Raw genomic sequence first — 17756 nt, forward strand, 5'->3', positions numbered from 1 at the left:
TCGCGATCGGAATTTAAGATTTTCCTTGCGGCGTGCCGAGTTGTCGTCGGATGAGAAATCGCGGGTAGGAGGATCAAAGGTGCGAGAATATTCTCGCGGAAGGGAAAAAGCGAAGCCTTGACCTCCTTCGAGGTCTACGAGAGGAGTGACTCTTTTCTCCCTTGACTTAGCAGCAACGCTAGAAACGAGGATAAGAAATCGAAAAAGAGGAAAGAGAAAAAGGAAAGGACGCGTTCGAGAGGAGTCGGAGGATGAAGATGAAGAGAAGAAGGAGATCGCTGGAAACTCGGAGCTTGAAAGAGGACCAAAAGAGATAGAAAGAGAGAAAGAAAGAAAGAGAGAGAAGGAGAGAGAAAGAGAAAGAGAGACTCGAGGCAAGCGAGATTATGCAAATTGGCTTCGCCGGTACTCGAAGGAAGGTTCGTAAAGGCACGTCTTCGAGCCGGTATGGTAAACGTCGAAAAGGGTCGTACGAAGAGTCGTAAGGGCTCGTACAAAGAGGCACGAAATCCTTGGGAAAATGCTTCGCCAGCCGTAATCGAGTCGCGGTTACGGACGTCAACGTACGTCGACTGGTTTTCTTCCACCCTTCGAGGAAACGTCTTGGCTATATTCGTAAGACCTTCCAAAGAACATTCTCTTCCTCTGTATATCTCTGTATTCCCTAAATTCTAAGTCAAAGGACTCGTTTAATGGACTCCCTGTGATGAACACAGTATGTTCATCACATCAACACCATAAAGCCCTCTTGCGAAGTTGTATGTTTCTCTTCGAATATATAATAGAAAATCGATTAACTATGTTTCTATGTAATAATTACATATATACGCATGCACGCATACACACATGTATATATTGATTAATCATTTATTTGACTGATTGTCAGGAAATAAGTAGATATCTAGATAGAATTATCTTTGCAATTCGATATCGAAGTAACCGATCGAAATATTTGATACGATCGAACGTCAATGCGCCGTTTTCGAGGACGCAACGGAGAAAAGGAAATCCCTGAGAAAAGTATTCCGTTGGTCTGGTAATCGAGTTGCTCCAGCAGACGTTGCTTCGAAACGGCATCGATATAAAGGGACACACATACCCCATACCGTCCTTTTCCGCTTTTCTCTCTCTCTCTCTCTCTCTCCTCTTTTTCTGTCTCTCTGTCTCTCTCTCTCTCTCTCTCTCTCTCTCTCTTTCCCTTGCTCTTTCTCTTTTTCTCGATACCTACCTTTTTCCGCCCCGAAGAACAGTCGCGGGGGTGTAAAGCAATGCGAAAATCTCGCAAAAAATTTAATAAAGCCGCGAGATCGAGCAGCCTCCAGAGAGAGGGAATCCTTCTTTTCGACCTATCATCCCTTGTTTCGAAATAGAAAGAAAGAAAAGAAATAAAGAAAAAGAAATAGGTATCTATTTTTGTTTTCTGACAATGTTCAAACTATCAAGAAGAGAAAAAGTCATTTTCCATCATTGAAAATATCTCTCACGAAACGATTTCAGTTCGTTAAAATCTAAATAGAAAATAAAAGATGTTTCAAAAAGGATTTCATTTTATACATTTTATCATTATATATGAAATATTGCATTCATTATATATTGAGTTTTTATTTCGTTCATTCTTATTCTAACAGAAAGAAAAACTAAACGTACAAATATACGGATTAATTATGTTCCGCTTTAGACAAAACAGACTATAGTAATACAAAATAGAGTAAGATAAAATAAAATGAAAAGAGACAGAGAGAGAGAGAGAGAGAGATGGAGAGAGGAATGAGGAGTGAAGAGTTTCAGAATAGAGAGGAGATCCTTTTCGGTGGCAGGAAATTTAATTCCCGGCACTTTGCACGAGTCATAAATACGGCGTGGCGGGGCGAGTGGCTCTTTTCCATCCTGACGGTCTCGTCGCGAGTCCATGACGAATTCACGTGTATATACATACTAAGGTACGTACGTGGTCAACAGTCGATGTAACCTAAAGCGACTTGTCGCTTCGCAACCATGTTTCGTTTCCTCTTGACGATGTTTCTACGTCCTCGGCTCGGAGTCACTTTATTATGTGCTATTCGGGAAAGGACATTTTGACATTCAACGAGAATGTGTTGACGGGCACACCTTTTAAAACTGGTCGAATGTTCTATTATGTTTTCTCGAGAAAAGAAATCGATACTTGTATGTAAGACTAGGTGATTAATCAGGTGCAACGAATGTGTCAGTCTGTTTAGAAAGTTTCTAAAAAGGAACGATCGAACATAAGGTGGCTTTAAAATGAAACATAGTTCTCAACGTGGCTGGTGAAATCTTTATGCATGCATGTGAATTAGCGCGTGAATCTGTATTAGAACGAATACGTGAAGGAAGAAAGAGAATGGGTATGGAGGAACCTTTCAACCGGACTTACGTGACACCTGCGAGGTTTCGAGGATAATTCCTCGTTGCAGGATCTTCAGCGGCGCGTCGTAAAACACCGTAAAGCCCTCTTGGTGATCCCTGGGTGATCCTGCTAGGCACCACGCGGAAAAAGGGTTGCTTTAGGTTCTCCGGCAGTTTCGAGAAGGACGAAAAGGAGAAGCACGTTAAAACTCGTGGAGAACCACGCACGATTGCGACTGTTTCTCCTTCTCTCTCCCCTTCTCTCTCTCTCTCTCTCTCTCTCTCTCTCTCTTTCTCTCCCTTTATCTCCCTTTCTCCTTTCTTTTACGTATGTGCATTTGTGTGTTCTCTGCGTATATGAAAAGGTAGTAACGTAAATGTGTACGTTTGACCGTGGTAATATCGTTCCACCGAGCCGGTAATTTACGAGACCCGCCTAAGTACACCGACGCGTACTTTCCTCGCGAATGTTCCACTTTCTCGATGAATTTTCCTCGATCGTGAGTTCGTGAGCGCTCTCACCCCTACTTCGGAAATCCTGTCCAAGGCAGAAATTTTAATCTGCTTGCTGGAGGAACGGAGATTTATGCGTGTTGAGACCAACCACCAAACTCTTTCTTCCTTTTTTTTTTCCTTTTTTTTTATACTAAACCTTCTTTTTCATATTCGAGATATTTTAAATCGTTTTGTTAACGATAAACAAACTGTATCGAATGGATCGAACTTATTTAGTTTCTTTGATTTGTGACCTTTAACATTCGTTTTATTTTCAACACGAAAAGTAGCAAAAATTCTATCAAAGGACACTCGACATAGTTACATTTCATTTATTTACATAATCCTCGAGCGATAATATTTGCTCTGCTTTTTCGAGTACGTTTGTTCCACTTATCTCTGACTGTATTCATCCCTAAGAAAATCCTACTTAAACGTTAACATTCTCTATCGCGTAGCCGAGCGAGGCCGTTATCGCGCGACAGACTTTCCGCTTAGCAATTTTTCCGTCAAGTCGAATTGTTTGAGCACCCTACACGCATTTATTTCTTTTCCCCTCTCTCTCTCTCTCTCTCTCTCTCTCTCTCTCTCTCTCTCTCTCTGTATCTGTCTGTTTCTCTCTCTCTTTTTCTGTTTCTCTCTTTTTTTCATATGCACACACAAGTCGTCGTTCGATACGACGTGCCGGATATTGAAGTTCTCGAGTGCAATACACGACGTATACATTGCCACGAGCACTCGAGAAGGAAATATTTCGTTTCTGAACCAATGAAAAGAGAGCAAGAGAGAGAAGAGAGAGAGAGAGAGAGAGAGAGAGAGAAAAGAAAGAAAGAAGAGAAAAATATTTCGATGATATCGATACATGAAACGTCATTGGCTGAAAAGGATATTAAGATCGCGAGCGATTACAAGCTTAGATTATATATTAATTGTTATTTGGTTCCTTTATTCGAAAGCTAAGTTCAAGATATATTTCGAATAAAAGATCAGAGATTATTTTCGTTTCTACGAGTTAGTAATCGTGGCGATCAAATCGTGAAGTTATCTCGAAAGAGTCTCCGGGAATCGATAAGCGCAAAAAGCAAAGAGAAATCGAACTCTCGAAATTCCGCTTGAACTCGTACACGTCGAACTCGTACGTATCCTCGTATGGAAGGGACACTTTTCGACAGGAGGTTTAATATTTTGCAATATGTCATAACGCCGCTGTCGCTTTCGCTCGTTCCTCGTATTCGAGTGAATTTCTCATCGGCGTACAACGACCAAAATCCGTTTCGTATTCGTCCTCTACCTCTGCCACGTCACTCTTCTCTCACTTTGTCTTTCAAAGTTCGCTAACTTATGTTTCTGCAAGAATAACACAAACCGATTCAAACGAATATTCTACCTTTCGGATCAAAATCAAACGTTCGAGTTTTCTACATTACATATTAAAAATTAATTGTCATCGGTCGTCTATGCGAACAAAATATTACAGTGTTATAAATAGAAAAGAAATATACAAAATATTCAAGTAAAATCTTTTTGATCGTAATACTTGTAAGTACTCTCGCAACATGACGCTCATTTATTATGGTTATCGACCTACGTGTTCGTAAACGTATACCTTCCTATATTCAACTCGCATTTGTGCCATACGCTTATTTTCCTTGCGAAATTCCGAATAATACGCTCCTCTCATCACCTTTATTTCTCCTCGAAATCGTATCTAGAAACGTAGTAATAAGAGGCGTACGTATAAGGTAAAAGAGAGGAAACGAGGAGAACGGGGAAAATCGAGAAAGCATGGGAATTACTTCTGAATTATGCGGACCGAGTTGAAGCATCGTCTGTGCTACGCTCAAGCCGTAATTGCGAACGGGTAGATTCGACCGTGCGTACCGTATGTACCATTCGCTCTTTCGTTCGTTCGTTCGTGTGATTTCAGATTTACCTATGTACGTACGTATGTAAATGCTGTATCTAGAAAGAAGAGGAAGAAGAAGAAGAAGAAGAAGAGGAGGAGAAAGCGTTGGAAAAGAACGAGCGAGACAGAGACAGAAAGAAAAGAGAGAGAGGGGGAAAGGTTGAAGAAGGTCGAACGTCTACTTGCAAGGTCTAATCAGTAAATTTACCGCGGAAACTTCGCCTCGATATCTTTCTTCTTGGCAGGCGAAAGACCAGAATACGTAATTCTCTCCTTCGCGATAGAGACAGCGAGATAGATCGCGATAGAATTTGAGAGATAGAGGGATGAAAGAGATAGAGAGAAGATCGGAATGGAATGACGGATAAGAGTCGCGAAACGGACGAAACGTTTCCGTTCGCGGGAAATAAAATTACGAGAATGAGAAGAGCTAGTGGTACTTTAATTCGTTATGATTAAACGCGGACGTATCTGAAATTATAATTGCAACGTTAACGAAAGATTGGAGATCAGACGTTTTCTAGATAGACGTGAATTAAACGAACGATTAGAAAATTTATTTCTTTATTTCGAAACAATTATTAAATGGTAAGTATCTCGAACGAAAGAGATAATTCTCTGATAAAAGCATGCAAATGAGCTCATGCGAATGACCAATAAACTCATGCCATTATCGTCGACGATCGAACGAAAAATTCTAAGAGCTTTCGTAGTGAGAAAAGACGAATCGCCTTCTTGAAAAATACGATCGATCGTCCTACGATCATGCGCGAGTGACTCGAGGGGAAAGAAACTCGTGAGAAAAACACGTTATATTTACACCTCCTTACTGTAAAAAAAGAAAAAAAAATAAATTCTATTCGTATCGTTCCAGACGATCCATGCCATAAATACGTACCTGCGTTCTTGCGTACGGGAAAGATGATAGCTCGACGTTTCGATGAAAGAACGGAAAGAAGAAAAAGGGAAAGGAGGAGAAAAAAAAAATATATATATATATATATATATATATATATATATATAGAGAGAGAGAGAGAGAGAGAGGGAGGGAGAAATAGAGAAAAGAAAAAGAAACAGTTCAGAAACATCCCTCGACGACGCTTTTAAGACGTGCCGCCGCCTCCTTGAACGTTTTCTTTTTCCTTTTTCTCTTTTTTTTTTCTCTTTCTATTTTCATCCTCGAAAAGGACGTAAGTCCTATGTACGTACAGGTATCGAAACGTGGCTGGTATTCAGGTAACGAAAAAAAAAAGAAGGAAAAAGAAAGAAGAATAAAAAGGAAAAAAATAAACAAGAAGAAGAAAAAAGAGACGAGAGATCCATCCTTTTCCTAGTAAAGCTCTTTCTCTCTCTTTCCTCGAAGAGAAATGAACGTAATAGAAAAGGGTGTCCCGTATATTATTCCTCGTTCCAGCTTCCATCCCATTTAGGAACGAGCTACACCGAAATAATGTTTACGTACACGCGCGTACAGGTCACGCACGTCCACTCGACCATTAGTCCTGTGCGCTTAGGAGGTGGCTGTTCGATGGTGGGTGCTCGAGTCGGTCACGCACCACCGTTTGCGCTTCCAAAAGGGTTTCATACTAATTCGCACGCGAACGACTAACTACAGCGAGACGATTATTTGAATCTGGAACTAACGATTTTTCAATTCTTTTATTACGTTATTTCTCTCTTTCTTTTTTTATTTTATATATGTTATATATATATGTGTGTGTATATATATATAAATATATATATTATTTAGTTTAATTATCCTTCATTTGCAAAAGTATTATAGAGAACGAATCACAGAGACTGACACCATATTTTATGAAACGAAAAAGTAGTTGGTTAATTTTTGAAAGTTATATCAAATTACAAGAGTTTTGTAATTTTATTATTTCCACTCTCAAAAAAATCGTCGAATGAAATCAGATGATATTAAATTATTAGTTATACTTTTCAATGTATGTTATATATATATATATATATATATATATATATATAATATATGTATAATCTCATATATCTAATGGAGAATATAGAAAAGTATATAATCTATCAGATAGATTCATATTACTCTAATATACTTAATAGAATATAGAAAAAAAAAAAACCACATACATTTGTCTCCTTTACGAGACGGATATATATACGTATACTTACACAAGTGCATGCGTTGTATAGAAAATAAATTTCTAGTCGTTTACCAAAGTACTTCCACGATCTGCTCTCGCTTCGATCCTCGTAATTTCGAAACATTGAGATACAGAACCGCATCCGGGCCTCTCACTCTCTTTCTCGCCATGGGTAGTTTCCCTTCCGACTCGGCGTGATCGCGAAGAAAGATGTGCATCGATTTACGGAATAGCACCGACAATTTTTATACTACTCTATAGTGATTGAGGTATGACGTATCGTTCGGATAGAGTCCCTGTAATATTGAAGCTTTTTGTTATTTACTCGATACACTCTTTATTTGTGCAACGATCGAACGATTTGAATGGAACATAATATTTTTTCTAATCTATTGCAATTTTAATTATCCATATATTGAAAAAATTGTATAGCATTCTAATCTTGAAATTTGTAACAAGATATTAAAGAGTTAAAGATTGTCTATATATTATTTTCTTTTTTTTTTATTCATTTCATCTCTTCATGAACATGTACAATAATTGTAACAGAAAAGAAAATGCGAGATTATCTTTAATTAACTAGAAAGTACTTGTTTAATTTATCACCTAATGTGAATATCATCGTGTTAAATTTTGTTATCGCTCTACAACATAATTCGCTTATATAGCAAACTGTAAATTTTTGGATTTCTATAGAGAAAATTTATCATGATCCAATCGGTTTTATATAATTCGATTGTTCACGTATAATTACGAAATCCCGAACATATGTCGAGAAGGAGAAAGAGGAGATGAAGGTGTCCGAAAGAGGGAGAGCATAATCGTGAAATTAAACCATAAATCAGTAAATTGTTTCTCGCAGTGAGAGTCGATTAATGCTCGGCTGGTAAAGCCAAGCCGTCTCGAAGGGCCACAGAAAAGCGAGGGAAATTCGTTCGATTCGCTTTTTCCACCCTCTCTTCTTTCTCCTACTCCTAACGAGATTGCTTTGGTGGATTTTCATCGTGCTTACAAAATACTCGTGCTCAAGGAGGGAGATAAATCGGGACTTTTTCGGGATAGGGGAGACGCATAGATAGATAGATAAAGACAGATAAAAAATGTGAGAGTGAGAGAGAAAGAGAGAGAGAGAGAGAGAGAGGAATTACACGAAAAGCCGCATTTCCACGCATTTGTCGTTCTCATCGAGAACGTTACCGCCTCCATATTTGCCCGGTATCGATTTTCGACTTTACTTATACAATTGGCAACATATTGCGGCCTAATTTGCACCCCAGGCTTTAACCTATGGAGGGTCACTCAACCGCAAAAACTCAACGGCACGTGAAATACAAAAATAATTTAACGTGCCACCTTTTCCCGTTCTCCTGATCGTGTTCAAGTTTTGCACATATTATTTTCTTATGGACAGCTGTCTCCTTACCTTTCTTTCGTTTGTCTCCTCTCTTTTCCTTTTTTTCTTTTTCTTTCCTTTTTCACTTTTCTTTTTTCTTTCTTCTTCGAGAGCCAACGTCTTCTGCTTGCTGCCATTTTCAGTCGGTTAGTTTAAGTTTGCCTCTACGGCGATAGCGTCACGAAGGAAAACGAAGGAAAACTAAAAACAATTCCTCCCTCGTATTCGAGCTCGCTTAAAGAATTCGATACGTTCGAATTATCAAAGATGAAACCGATGTTGCTTCACCAAAAAGTTTTTATCAATAGTTATTTACATATATAGTGACATGTGCTTATTATATCGTATCTGCAATATCACTGCCTTTTTTATTTTTTTCCGTAAAAAAAATAATTATCATTCCTCTGTCGATCGTATAAATCGAAATATAAAGCGTAAATTTGTCGCTCTTTTCAATCTCCTCCATTCTACTACCTTTCTGACAATCTCGAAGTTGGAATGAATTTACAGCGGAAACGATAAAAATCGAGAGCGACGTTCGATAGAATAATTCGATTTTTAAAACGCACTCGTTGAATTATCTAGACAAATTATGTTAGATAAAACTGAAATCAAATCATCGCCACGCTTTTTGCCATTCGTCCTTTCGTAGCGTATATGTATATCGGTGATAGCGAAAAAAGGTACGATACGACTACGAATGGTTCCAATAGTTTTATGTTTCGCACTTGATTATCGTCGCTCTTTTGCGTGAAAATATTTTTCTTTTAAAAAACTACATCAATCTATTATACGTATTTGAGTATTATATGTATTATACATGTTATACGTATTTGAGTGTTCTTATAATTATCGTTCGCAAGTATACATTTTTATTTTTTATCGTTCAAAATATCGATACATTTTGTTAATGGAACATTATAGATACGAAGGAAATCCATCGAGCATTGAGCCGTAAATAATAGGATAATAGAGAAAGATCAAGGATAAAAGAGAAAGATGCGAAACGTCTCGATCTTGCTTTTCCCTTTTAAATCAGCGTTTGTATACGCTCAATGCTCACTTGACAATCAACTAGCAAAGTGGTCGGTCGACAAGGTCGACGACAAAGCCGTAGAAAAGTGAAAATAAATGACGATCGTTGAGGACCGAGTTTAAAGCTTCATTCAAGTTGCTCAGTGAATTCGAAATCGTCCTATTATCGTCCGTTTCGTTATTGCATTTGAGTCGAATATAGAACGTAAAGCAGTGAAACGTAATAAGATGAAAATGAAGATTCGCTTTTGGTAAGAAATCATTTATTATATTATGTCGTTATTTTGAAAATAAAGTTGACTAAGAAATAATAAAGCGGAATATTGTTAGCTACATATTACACGTACATACACAAAGGTTTTTATATTTGTCATTGAAATGTACAACGCGTGAAAATAATATTTTGGTTTACTCACGTATATCATTATGAGTAAGCTAAGAGATCGAGGATTTCTTGGAAACGGCTGAAATGTTTTCTCGATTCCGATTGGTTCAGATATTTGATCCAATATATGTCCTTCAAACCAAGCTATCCTTGAAAATCGTTTAGTTTAATGGTGTTCTTCGGCACGGACAGACCTCGTAGTAGATACTTATTATCGATAATTACAAATTAATTACTTTCCATAGACGTTCTTTGATGAGAGATCTAATATCGTTTAGTATCCGTTTTTCTCGTTCTTTGAGTTCTTTTTTCTGAAGCTACATAGCTAGCAAGAACGAATACGAATTTACGACGAGGGTAAGTCCAATTATCCCCTTTTCTTTCACCCTTTTACCAATTTAACTTTAATTTCCCCGTTTAATTATTTGAAGTCCGGAACGATCATAAGGTGAGACGATAATTGACTGGAAAAGGTCCACCTAGGCAAAATTCGTCATTACAAATTTCTCCGAGTAACGTCGACGAATGAACGAAGTCTCGTAATTCTGCCCTTTCTCCACGATTTTACGACCCTTTCGAGGAAATTATCGCACTAATTTGATGGTCACATACCGACCCTTTTCGAAATAGTCACGTCGCCAACTCTCTCTCTTTCTCTCTCTTTCTTTCTTCCTCTCTCTTTCTCTGTTTCTCTTTCTCTCTCTCTCTCTCTCTCTCTCTCTCTCTCTCTCTCTCTCTCTCTCTCTCTCTCTCTCTCTCTCTCTCTCTCTCTCCCTTTTCCTCTTGTTCTCGATAAAATCTGAAAGCGTCTAATTAACGAGCGAGAAGAAAAATTAAGTAGCTTAATGAAACTTGTCTCCGAACGAGTATTTCTCTCTATCTACAAACTGTCCCCCTTCATTCTTTTACTTTCGTTTATAAAGGAAAAAGCAGACGTAAACATTTGAACGATGGTAAGAGAAGAGGATGGGGAAATCGAGCCAGTCTGCAGAGTAATTGTAATTAATTGCCGTTACGTTCGAGAAAACGAGAAATAAAAAGGATCGAGACTTTAGACGTTTGAGTTAATGCGAAATGAGTATGCAGAACTTATACAATATCGTCGTTAATGGAGTTTTCGCGATACGATTCGCGAAAAGTTTATGTGCTTTAAGATTCTCTCTCTCTCTCTCTCTCTTATTCATTCTTTTGCTACAGTTGGATAGTGAAAACTATGGTATGACAGGTGCCGCGTTAAGGGTACTGCAAAAGGAGAAAGAGAAAAAGAGAAAGAGAGAGAGAGATAGCGAGTGGGAGAAAAGGTATGAAAAAAGAAAGAGAGAGAAAGAGAGAGATACCTTGAGCGCAATTAAATTAAATGGCACTCGGGCGCGGTTCTTACGTTATAATCGTCGTTTTAATTGCGACGGTAATTAAACTGAGCGTAATTGATTTACGCATACTTTTTTCCGCGGGTAGTAAAGAGAATCTCGGGGGGTGAAGAGGGGAATGTAAGGTTCAAGTTAGAACGCACAATGCATCGTTTACTTTATTTCACGCTCGCTAGATCTGTTCTATCCGTTTCTCTCTCTCTCTGTTTCTCTTCTTCTCTCTCTTTATCTTACTTCTTTTCATTCTTTATGTCTCGTCTTATATTAAAAAAAAATATATATATATAGGTTTATCTGTATATATGTATATACTTTTTTTTCTAAATTTGTGCCGCAGAGGATCACCGTACATTGAAAAATAGGTTGGCAAGTTCTAAAATAGATATCGGGGTCTTCGCGAATTTATTTATTCTTTGGAGAAGAACTTTTCGAGCGTAGACGCGAGTTTAAGTAGTTGGAATGAATATCTTAATGTTCTCAGCTTCCTCGTGAAATTACAAAAAATGGTAAACGTCGTAAAATTGTCTAAAGTTTACATGAAAGATGGGCATAAACGAACGAGTGGAGAAGAGGTAAAAGTAAAAGAATAATCGATTAACTAAATAATAAATTCCATTATATTCGATCGATAACGTAGATACATACACAGAACATTCGCATTTCTTCGATAAAATAAAGAATAAAAGACAACATTCGATATAATCTCTTTAAGCGTTCGGTCGACGTTAAAACAAACTGTTTTTTTTTATCTATTTTCTTTTTTTCCTTCGTTTTTTCTTTCTTTTTTTGTGTTTTTTCTTGTGTGTGTTTTTTTTTAAGAGAATAACGAGGTCCATCTGTACGCGTCGCTCGTTTTACAAAGAAAAGACCTTATCAATCGCACGGAGCAACATTTACAATTCAAACGAAATGTCGCTGATTGACAATTGGTCGTTGAGTTAACGTTAACAAGCCGACTATTAAGTTACCCACGCACGTGTCGTCCTCGCGAAGAAGACGTCAGAGAATACTATATAAGCGGAGCCAATCGTGACGCATTTTCTTGGCACGTTTAAAGAACCCTCCAAACGGATGTCTTCGTTAACACCTCCTTTCGATTGATCTTATTCGTTATCTCTGCCGTAGATCGTCTCCAAACGAAGATAAAAATAAATAATAAATACTGTCTACTGCGTTTACATATTTAGATTAAAAACATCAAAGCTTAAAACAATGTCAAGCGTTTATATACTTATATAATCGTCTATTACCACATATTTTTTTGCGATCATCCATTTCTCATATATTTTATCATTAATATAAATAAATCACAAACACATCTATGACCCGTATATATTGTACAGTCACGGTGGTCACTACAACTAGAGGAAACAACGTGTTACGTTAGCGATAGGAGAGACTCGTGACAGAGATATACATAAAGGTGTATATACATATGTATATATGTGTGTGTGTGTGTGTGTGTGTGTGTGTGTGTAGCTTTTTCACATTGGTCAAATTTATAATTGTCTTCTTTTCATTTTTCTCTGAACTTCGATGTAATACCCTGTATTACTCTTTAGTTAAGTCGATCATAAATGATAGACACATCGACGGACGTAGGGATTCTCTTGGTATGTTGGTGGCCGGAAAAATGGAATAAAATATTGTCGTACAAGTATCGTACGTAAAGGATTAACAACAAACATCGAGCGAAGAAGCTACGAAAGATAGGAAAGTAACAAGTGCAGAGATCGATTCGATAAATCTATATCATCGCAAACGTCTCTTCAGGAATAGTATTTCTACGTATATATGTAAGTAGTACATACAAAGTAATATACTTTTCATATCGCGACACTTAATATCTTATCAAGTACAGACGTAGTAAGTAATCGATTTACATTTTGAAGCATTTTCATGCTTTCTAGAAACTGATCGCTTTTATATTGGAAAAGCACCTTCGTGAATTATCGCAGAAGTCTTCGGAATGTAATATCGTATGATATACATAAGTACGTATGCGTGTATAGTGTATATAGATAATATATATTTATATATATATAATATATCCTTCTCTAAACCTGACAACGTATATAGGTATATATAATATATATGTAGTTATAAGTATATATCAGAACTTTGTTTTAGTCTCTTGTCGACCAGTCAGAATAAAAATCTGTCCGAAAGATATTTTGTTACTACGTATATATATATATATATAGTATACATATTTTCTAACAAGATATTTTTCACACACTAACGTGTCAACTACGATACATTAAAGTTTGTTTTTTTTTCATTTTTTATCGAAAGTTAATAAAGATCTTCATCGTTCCTAACTTTTGGAATTAACAGTTTTTCCTTTTTTCGGCGAACAATACTTCACCATTTATTATTATACTTTCCACGGTTCTTCCGTTGCGCTCAAGATATGAAAACACGAAATCCGTATAGAACTTTCCAAGTTACGAAGATTATCATCGATAAAGGCATCTCTGAATGTCCTTTAGGCCAGCACAGTCAATTTTTGTCGAGGAATTAACGTTTTTCTATTTATTTTAACAAGTCCGTAGGAAAACGAATGATCATTTCGTTTCCTCATTTTCTTTTTTTTTCGAAATCACAAAAAGCACGAAGAAAAATTCTTCCGAAGGAACTGTACGTACACCCTGCTTTAAAGATTACGTTCTCACATTAGTAAAGACACCTACGAGAAAGCTTTCCCTTTCTTAGAATAGAAAAAGAAAAGATCAAGGAACAGAAGGCAATCTCTGAAAGTGTCATTAGTACTTAATCAATTAAACAGAGCATACATCTAGCTTTACAATAGTGACTGAAGTAATTGTTATAGTTTACTATTTATTTTCTCTTTTTTTATATATAGTTTTTCATTAAATATTGCTCACCGTCAGGCATGATATTCTCGTATGGAATTTTAATCGATATAGAAATTTATAGAATATATTTCTCTTTATATATTGCTTTCCTTTTTTCTCAACGCAACGAAAGTACTGTCAACTTTCAATATTAACAATATGTTAAATCTCTCTCTAATATCAACAATCTTTAAATAAATATATATATGTATATATATATATATATATATATGTATAGATGTATATATATATGTGTGTGTATTTATATATGTACGTAAACGTGATTGTATGTACATATATATTTATACGTAAACATCGTTCAATACTGTAATATACTAATTTGCACTATCCCCCTAATAAAAGACTATATCGTAGTAATTTTATTCTTCCCCTCTCTCTCTTTTTCTCTCTTTCTTTCTTTAAATAGGATCATCCTCATTAATATTCCGACTTGTGCGAGCCCTTATCGTGACATACGACGTGAACCAGTCTTAAGTTTTTCAAAGTGAAGAGATTCTCGTAAATATCGTAGATGTCCTTCTCGTTCACTGTATCTTGAAGTGACATATTAAGAAGCCTTGGAACTAGGGTCCGAGATCGTTCGATTCTGTAAATAATAAGAAAAGAGATAGGTTTTTATTATAACTTTATAGAAATATAGTGGAAAAGGTAGACTATAATAGAACGGTATTTTCAATTTCTACTTGAGTCATCGCTGTCCTTGCATCCAATATCGGTTTTGCAAGATACCTTTGCGTGAAACATAAAAACGATGATATTCTTGTATAACTTCGTCCTTCGTGTTTACTACGTCAGATTTTGTCGTCTCGAATTTATAACGAAATTCAAAATCTAGTCGTATAACTTTCGTCAAAGACGTTACGAGAAAATACGAGGTATAATGAAAATTCTTAAAATATGAAAAGTTGGACACGTGTTTTTATACAATAGAACTGACAAGATGACACGTACTCGATTGTTATGAAAGCTTAATGAGAACACATTATAAAGAGGGAGTACATACTCGGACGTATGGAGGGCGTCCTTGGCACTGTAAAAAAAAAAAAAGAAAATAATAAAAAAAAAAAAAAATGTCGAGGACGTAGCTAATGCGTCATCGGCATTGAACGTGTTAACTCATGTACACCGTGGAAACGCTTTAGTAATCGTATTTTATCGATATCGTAGTCTCCTACGTATGTATATAGGTATGTATAATATACAAAAAATATCTATATAGTCTCCCTAGAGAAGCAAGATTTTAACGATTTCATCGTCGAAATATTTTTTTCGAAATATTTTCGTCGTTAAAATATAATGTAATATTTTCTTTTATACAAATAATGCGTGATCTAATATACGTATATAATTATAATAAATTCACGAAGATTATTTCGAAATGAAATTGCCGATACGATTATCAAAAAACTTTTGTCCGATATATAAAAGCAAATCGAACATATCCTTCTTATGATCTTACTTGTGATCCAAATTCCACGTTGAAAAGAGGACGAGTTCCTCTCTCGATCTGTAAGGGTTAATCCTGTGTCTCGCCCCATAAGTACACTCGTTCGCGTTCCAAACTCCTTCACACCTGAATTCTCCCTTGCGATCGCAAATAGCTTTCTGCTCTTCCACGTTACGAAGTTTAATCCTAAAGGGACATTTCTCTGGTCGTACCTCATTTTCATCCGTGTCCTGTTTTCTCTCGACGGATACTTTGGTGATTTTTCTTGCATCGACCTCGTCGTTATTGAAACTTTCATCGACCGTTCTAATGTTTCCAAATAAACGAAAGTGCGTGCTATCGTCGAGATGACTCAATTTGCAAGGACAATGATCGTAACAATTTGAAGAATCTACTTCGTCGAAATGTTCCGTTTCGTTTGGATCCTTTGCCGCTCGACTTCTATCAAAATAATAACCGAAATAATGATCTTCCTTTAATTGCATTTTGAAGAAGGCTATAGTCTGTAATAATTGTTGTCTAGCTTTTCGATCGTTTAGATATATGTCCGAGGATCTGATCTGATCGATCGTCTTATACAAATATCCTCGTATCCTATCCTGACATCGACGATGCATATAAGCTTCCTGAAAAGAGAACATATATGATTAACGAGTTTTTTTTCATTAATTTTCCATTCAACGTCTATATAAATATACGTCTTAAAATACAATCTTGGAAATTTTCAGATTCCTCATGAAATCGTAATGAAGTGAAATACGAAAGGACCTTTTTTTTAGAACACTACGATGTTTCTTTATTCGATGAAACCTCGTATACATATATTTTCGTTCTCGTAAAAAAGAGTTAGCTACACATGCGATAAGATAGATATAAGCATTCCATATGTCTTTGCTCGACGAAAAGTTTTCCCACAGGCCTCACCACGTTATCGGAAAACAGAGGAGCCACGGTATTAACCTACTTAGAATTCTCGATCGAAAATCGACTTAAAGAACGATCTACTCGAAACGTCACGGGTTCAGCCACGGGTATCCTCTCTTTGAAATCGGGCCACGTATCAACGAATAGCTCCATTCTGAAGCAGCTGTTCTCGTTTGAAACGTTCTTTTGATGGTCTTCCGTTTGCGTGCTACAAAAATACCCTTCTGAATTTAACAAGTCCGATCTGCATTTTTCTATCAATATATTATTAAAACGTACTAAGCTCATTCGTAAATTTAATCATGTCATACTGTTAAACTAATCGTATAACATAAATTTCTATCTTTCGTAAATGTTTTTATTTTCAATATAATTTCCATCAAATAAAAAAATATTATACCATCGAAGTAAAATAATCTCGGAAGAAGGCAACTAATTGTAAGAAAATATCAAGAAGTACTGCCTTTATATAATAGTTAATTTTATAAATGCGATTACCATTCTGGAGAAGGTAGTGACATTTTAATAGTAGTAGGTGTAATCGTATACGTGTGTGTGACTTTGAAAGCGGCGTAATTCGTAATAGAGAGAGAGTGAGTGAGTGAGTGTGTAGAGAGACAGACAGAGAGAGAGAGAGAAAGAGAAGGAGAGTGAAAGGATATGTATGGACGCACAGGTGTATTAGAAACACATGACAAAGCGACAGCACCACATGCGACGCATCGCCAAGAGGGACAGCGATAATGAGTTAATTAATTACGTGAACTAGGCAGATAGGGCTTCCGAGATTACAGGGAGAAACGAGGCAAGCGATAAGTGGGACGTTGAGACTCTCAAAGTGTAATACGAAACTCGACGTTAATTAACCCTCGCGATATCGCGAAATTGACACGATTTCCCCAAGTATTCAATCGGCCCATTTCGTAGATAACTTAGTACCATGAGAACCGATTGAAAATTTCGCAAATGGAACTTGCATTTCATCGTTTACGATCGTAACCAGATTCGGAACACGATTCGAGATCTCGAATAGATTCTTTTTCGTTTGAATATATAGTAATTAGTCTCTCTATAGTAACCAAGTAATTTTACAAGTTATTTTATAAGATATTTATAAGTAAGTTTTAATGTAATAATTTTATCGTTTGTTGTATTAATAAATACATTTTTATTATTATTATTATTATTAAAGGAAAATGTTATAACGTAGTTATCTACTTCGGTATTATCTCGATTTTACGTTTTCGAAACGATGTTGTTGCTAAAGACAAATAGAAGGACTTAGTTGAAGGATGTTGTACAAACGTAACGTCGAGTAATTTACTTATAACTTACCTTACTAGTATAATTAGTCTCAAGTCCGCGAAACCACTCCGGATGTTCTTCTCTCAAACTGAACGCAGTCTTGGAGTCATCCTTGTTCAAGGCATTG

General features: G+C 36.5%; 1 protein-coding gene and 1 long non-coding RNA gene across 2 annotated transcripts in view; one reads left to right on the forward strand and one right to left on the reverse strand.

Annotated features, from left to right (window-relative positions):
* The window catches only part of LOC127071237 (uncharacterized), a 220056-nt gene that overhangs the window by 81457 nt on the left and 120843 nt on the right, over positions 1-17756 (forward strand). The window lies entirely within an intron of this gene.
* LOC127071104 (DNA fragmentation factor subunit beta) overlaps positions 11669-17756 on the reverse strand; it is an 11142-nt gene continuing 5054 nt past the window's right edge. Inside the window, exons 4-6 of the mRNA XM_051010026.1 lie at positions 17660-17756; positions 15413-16026; positions 11669-14539 (exon numbers count right to left, since the gene is read on the reverse strand). The exon at positions 17660-17756 is cut by the window's right edge and continues 115 nt beyond it. Coding sequence (XP_050865983.1) covers positions 14371-14539; positions 15413-16026; positions 17660-17756 — 880 coding nt within the window. The 3' untranslated portion in view covers positions 11669-14370. The remainder of the gene's footprint in view (positions 14540-15412; positions 16027-17659) is intronic.

This window comes from Vespula vulgaris, chromosome 1 (assembly GCF_905475345.1).
Source record: "Vespula vulgaris chromosome 1, iyVesVulg1.1, whole genome shotgun sequence".
Classification (NCBI taxonomy): Eukaryota; Metazoa; Arthropoda; class Insecta; order Hymenoptera; family Vespidae; genus Vespula; species Vespula vulgaris.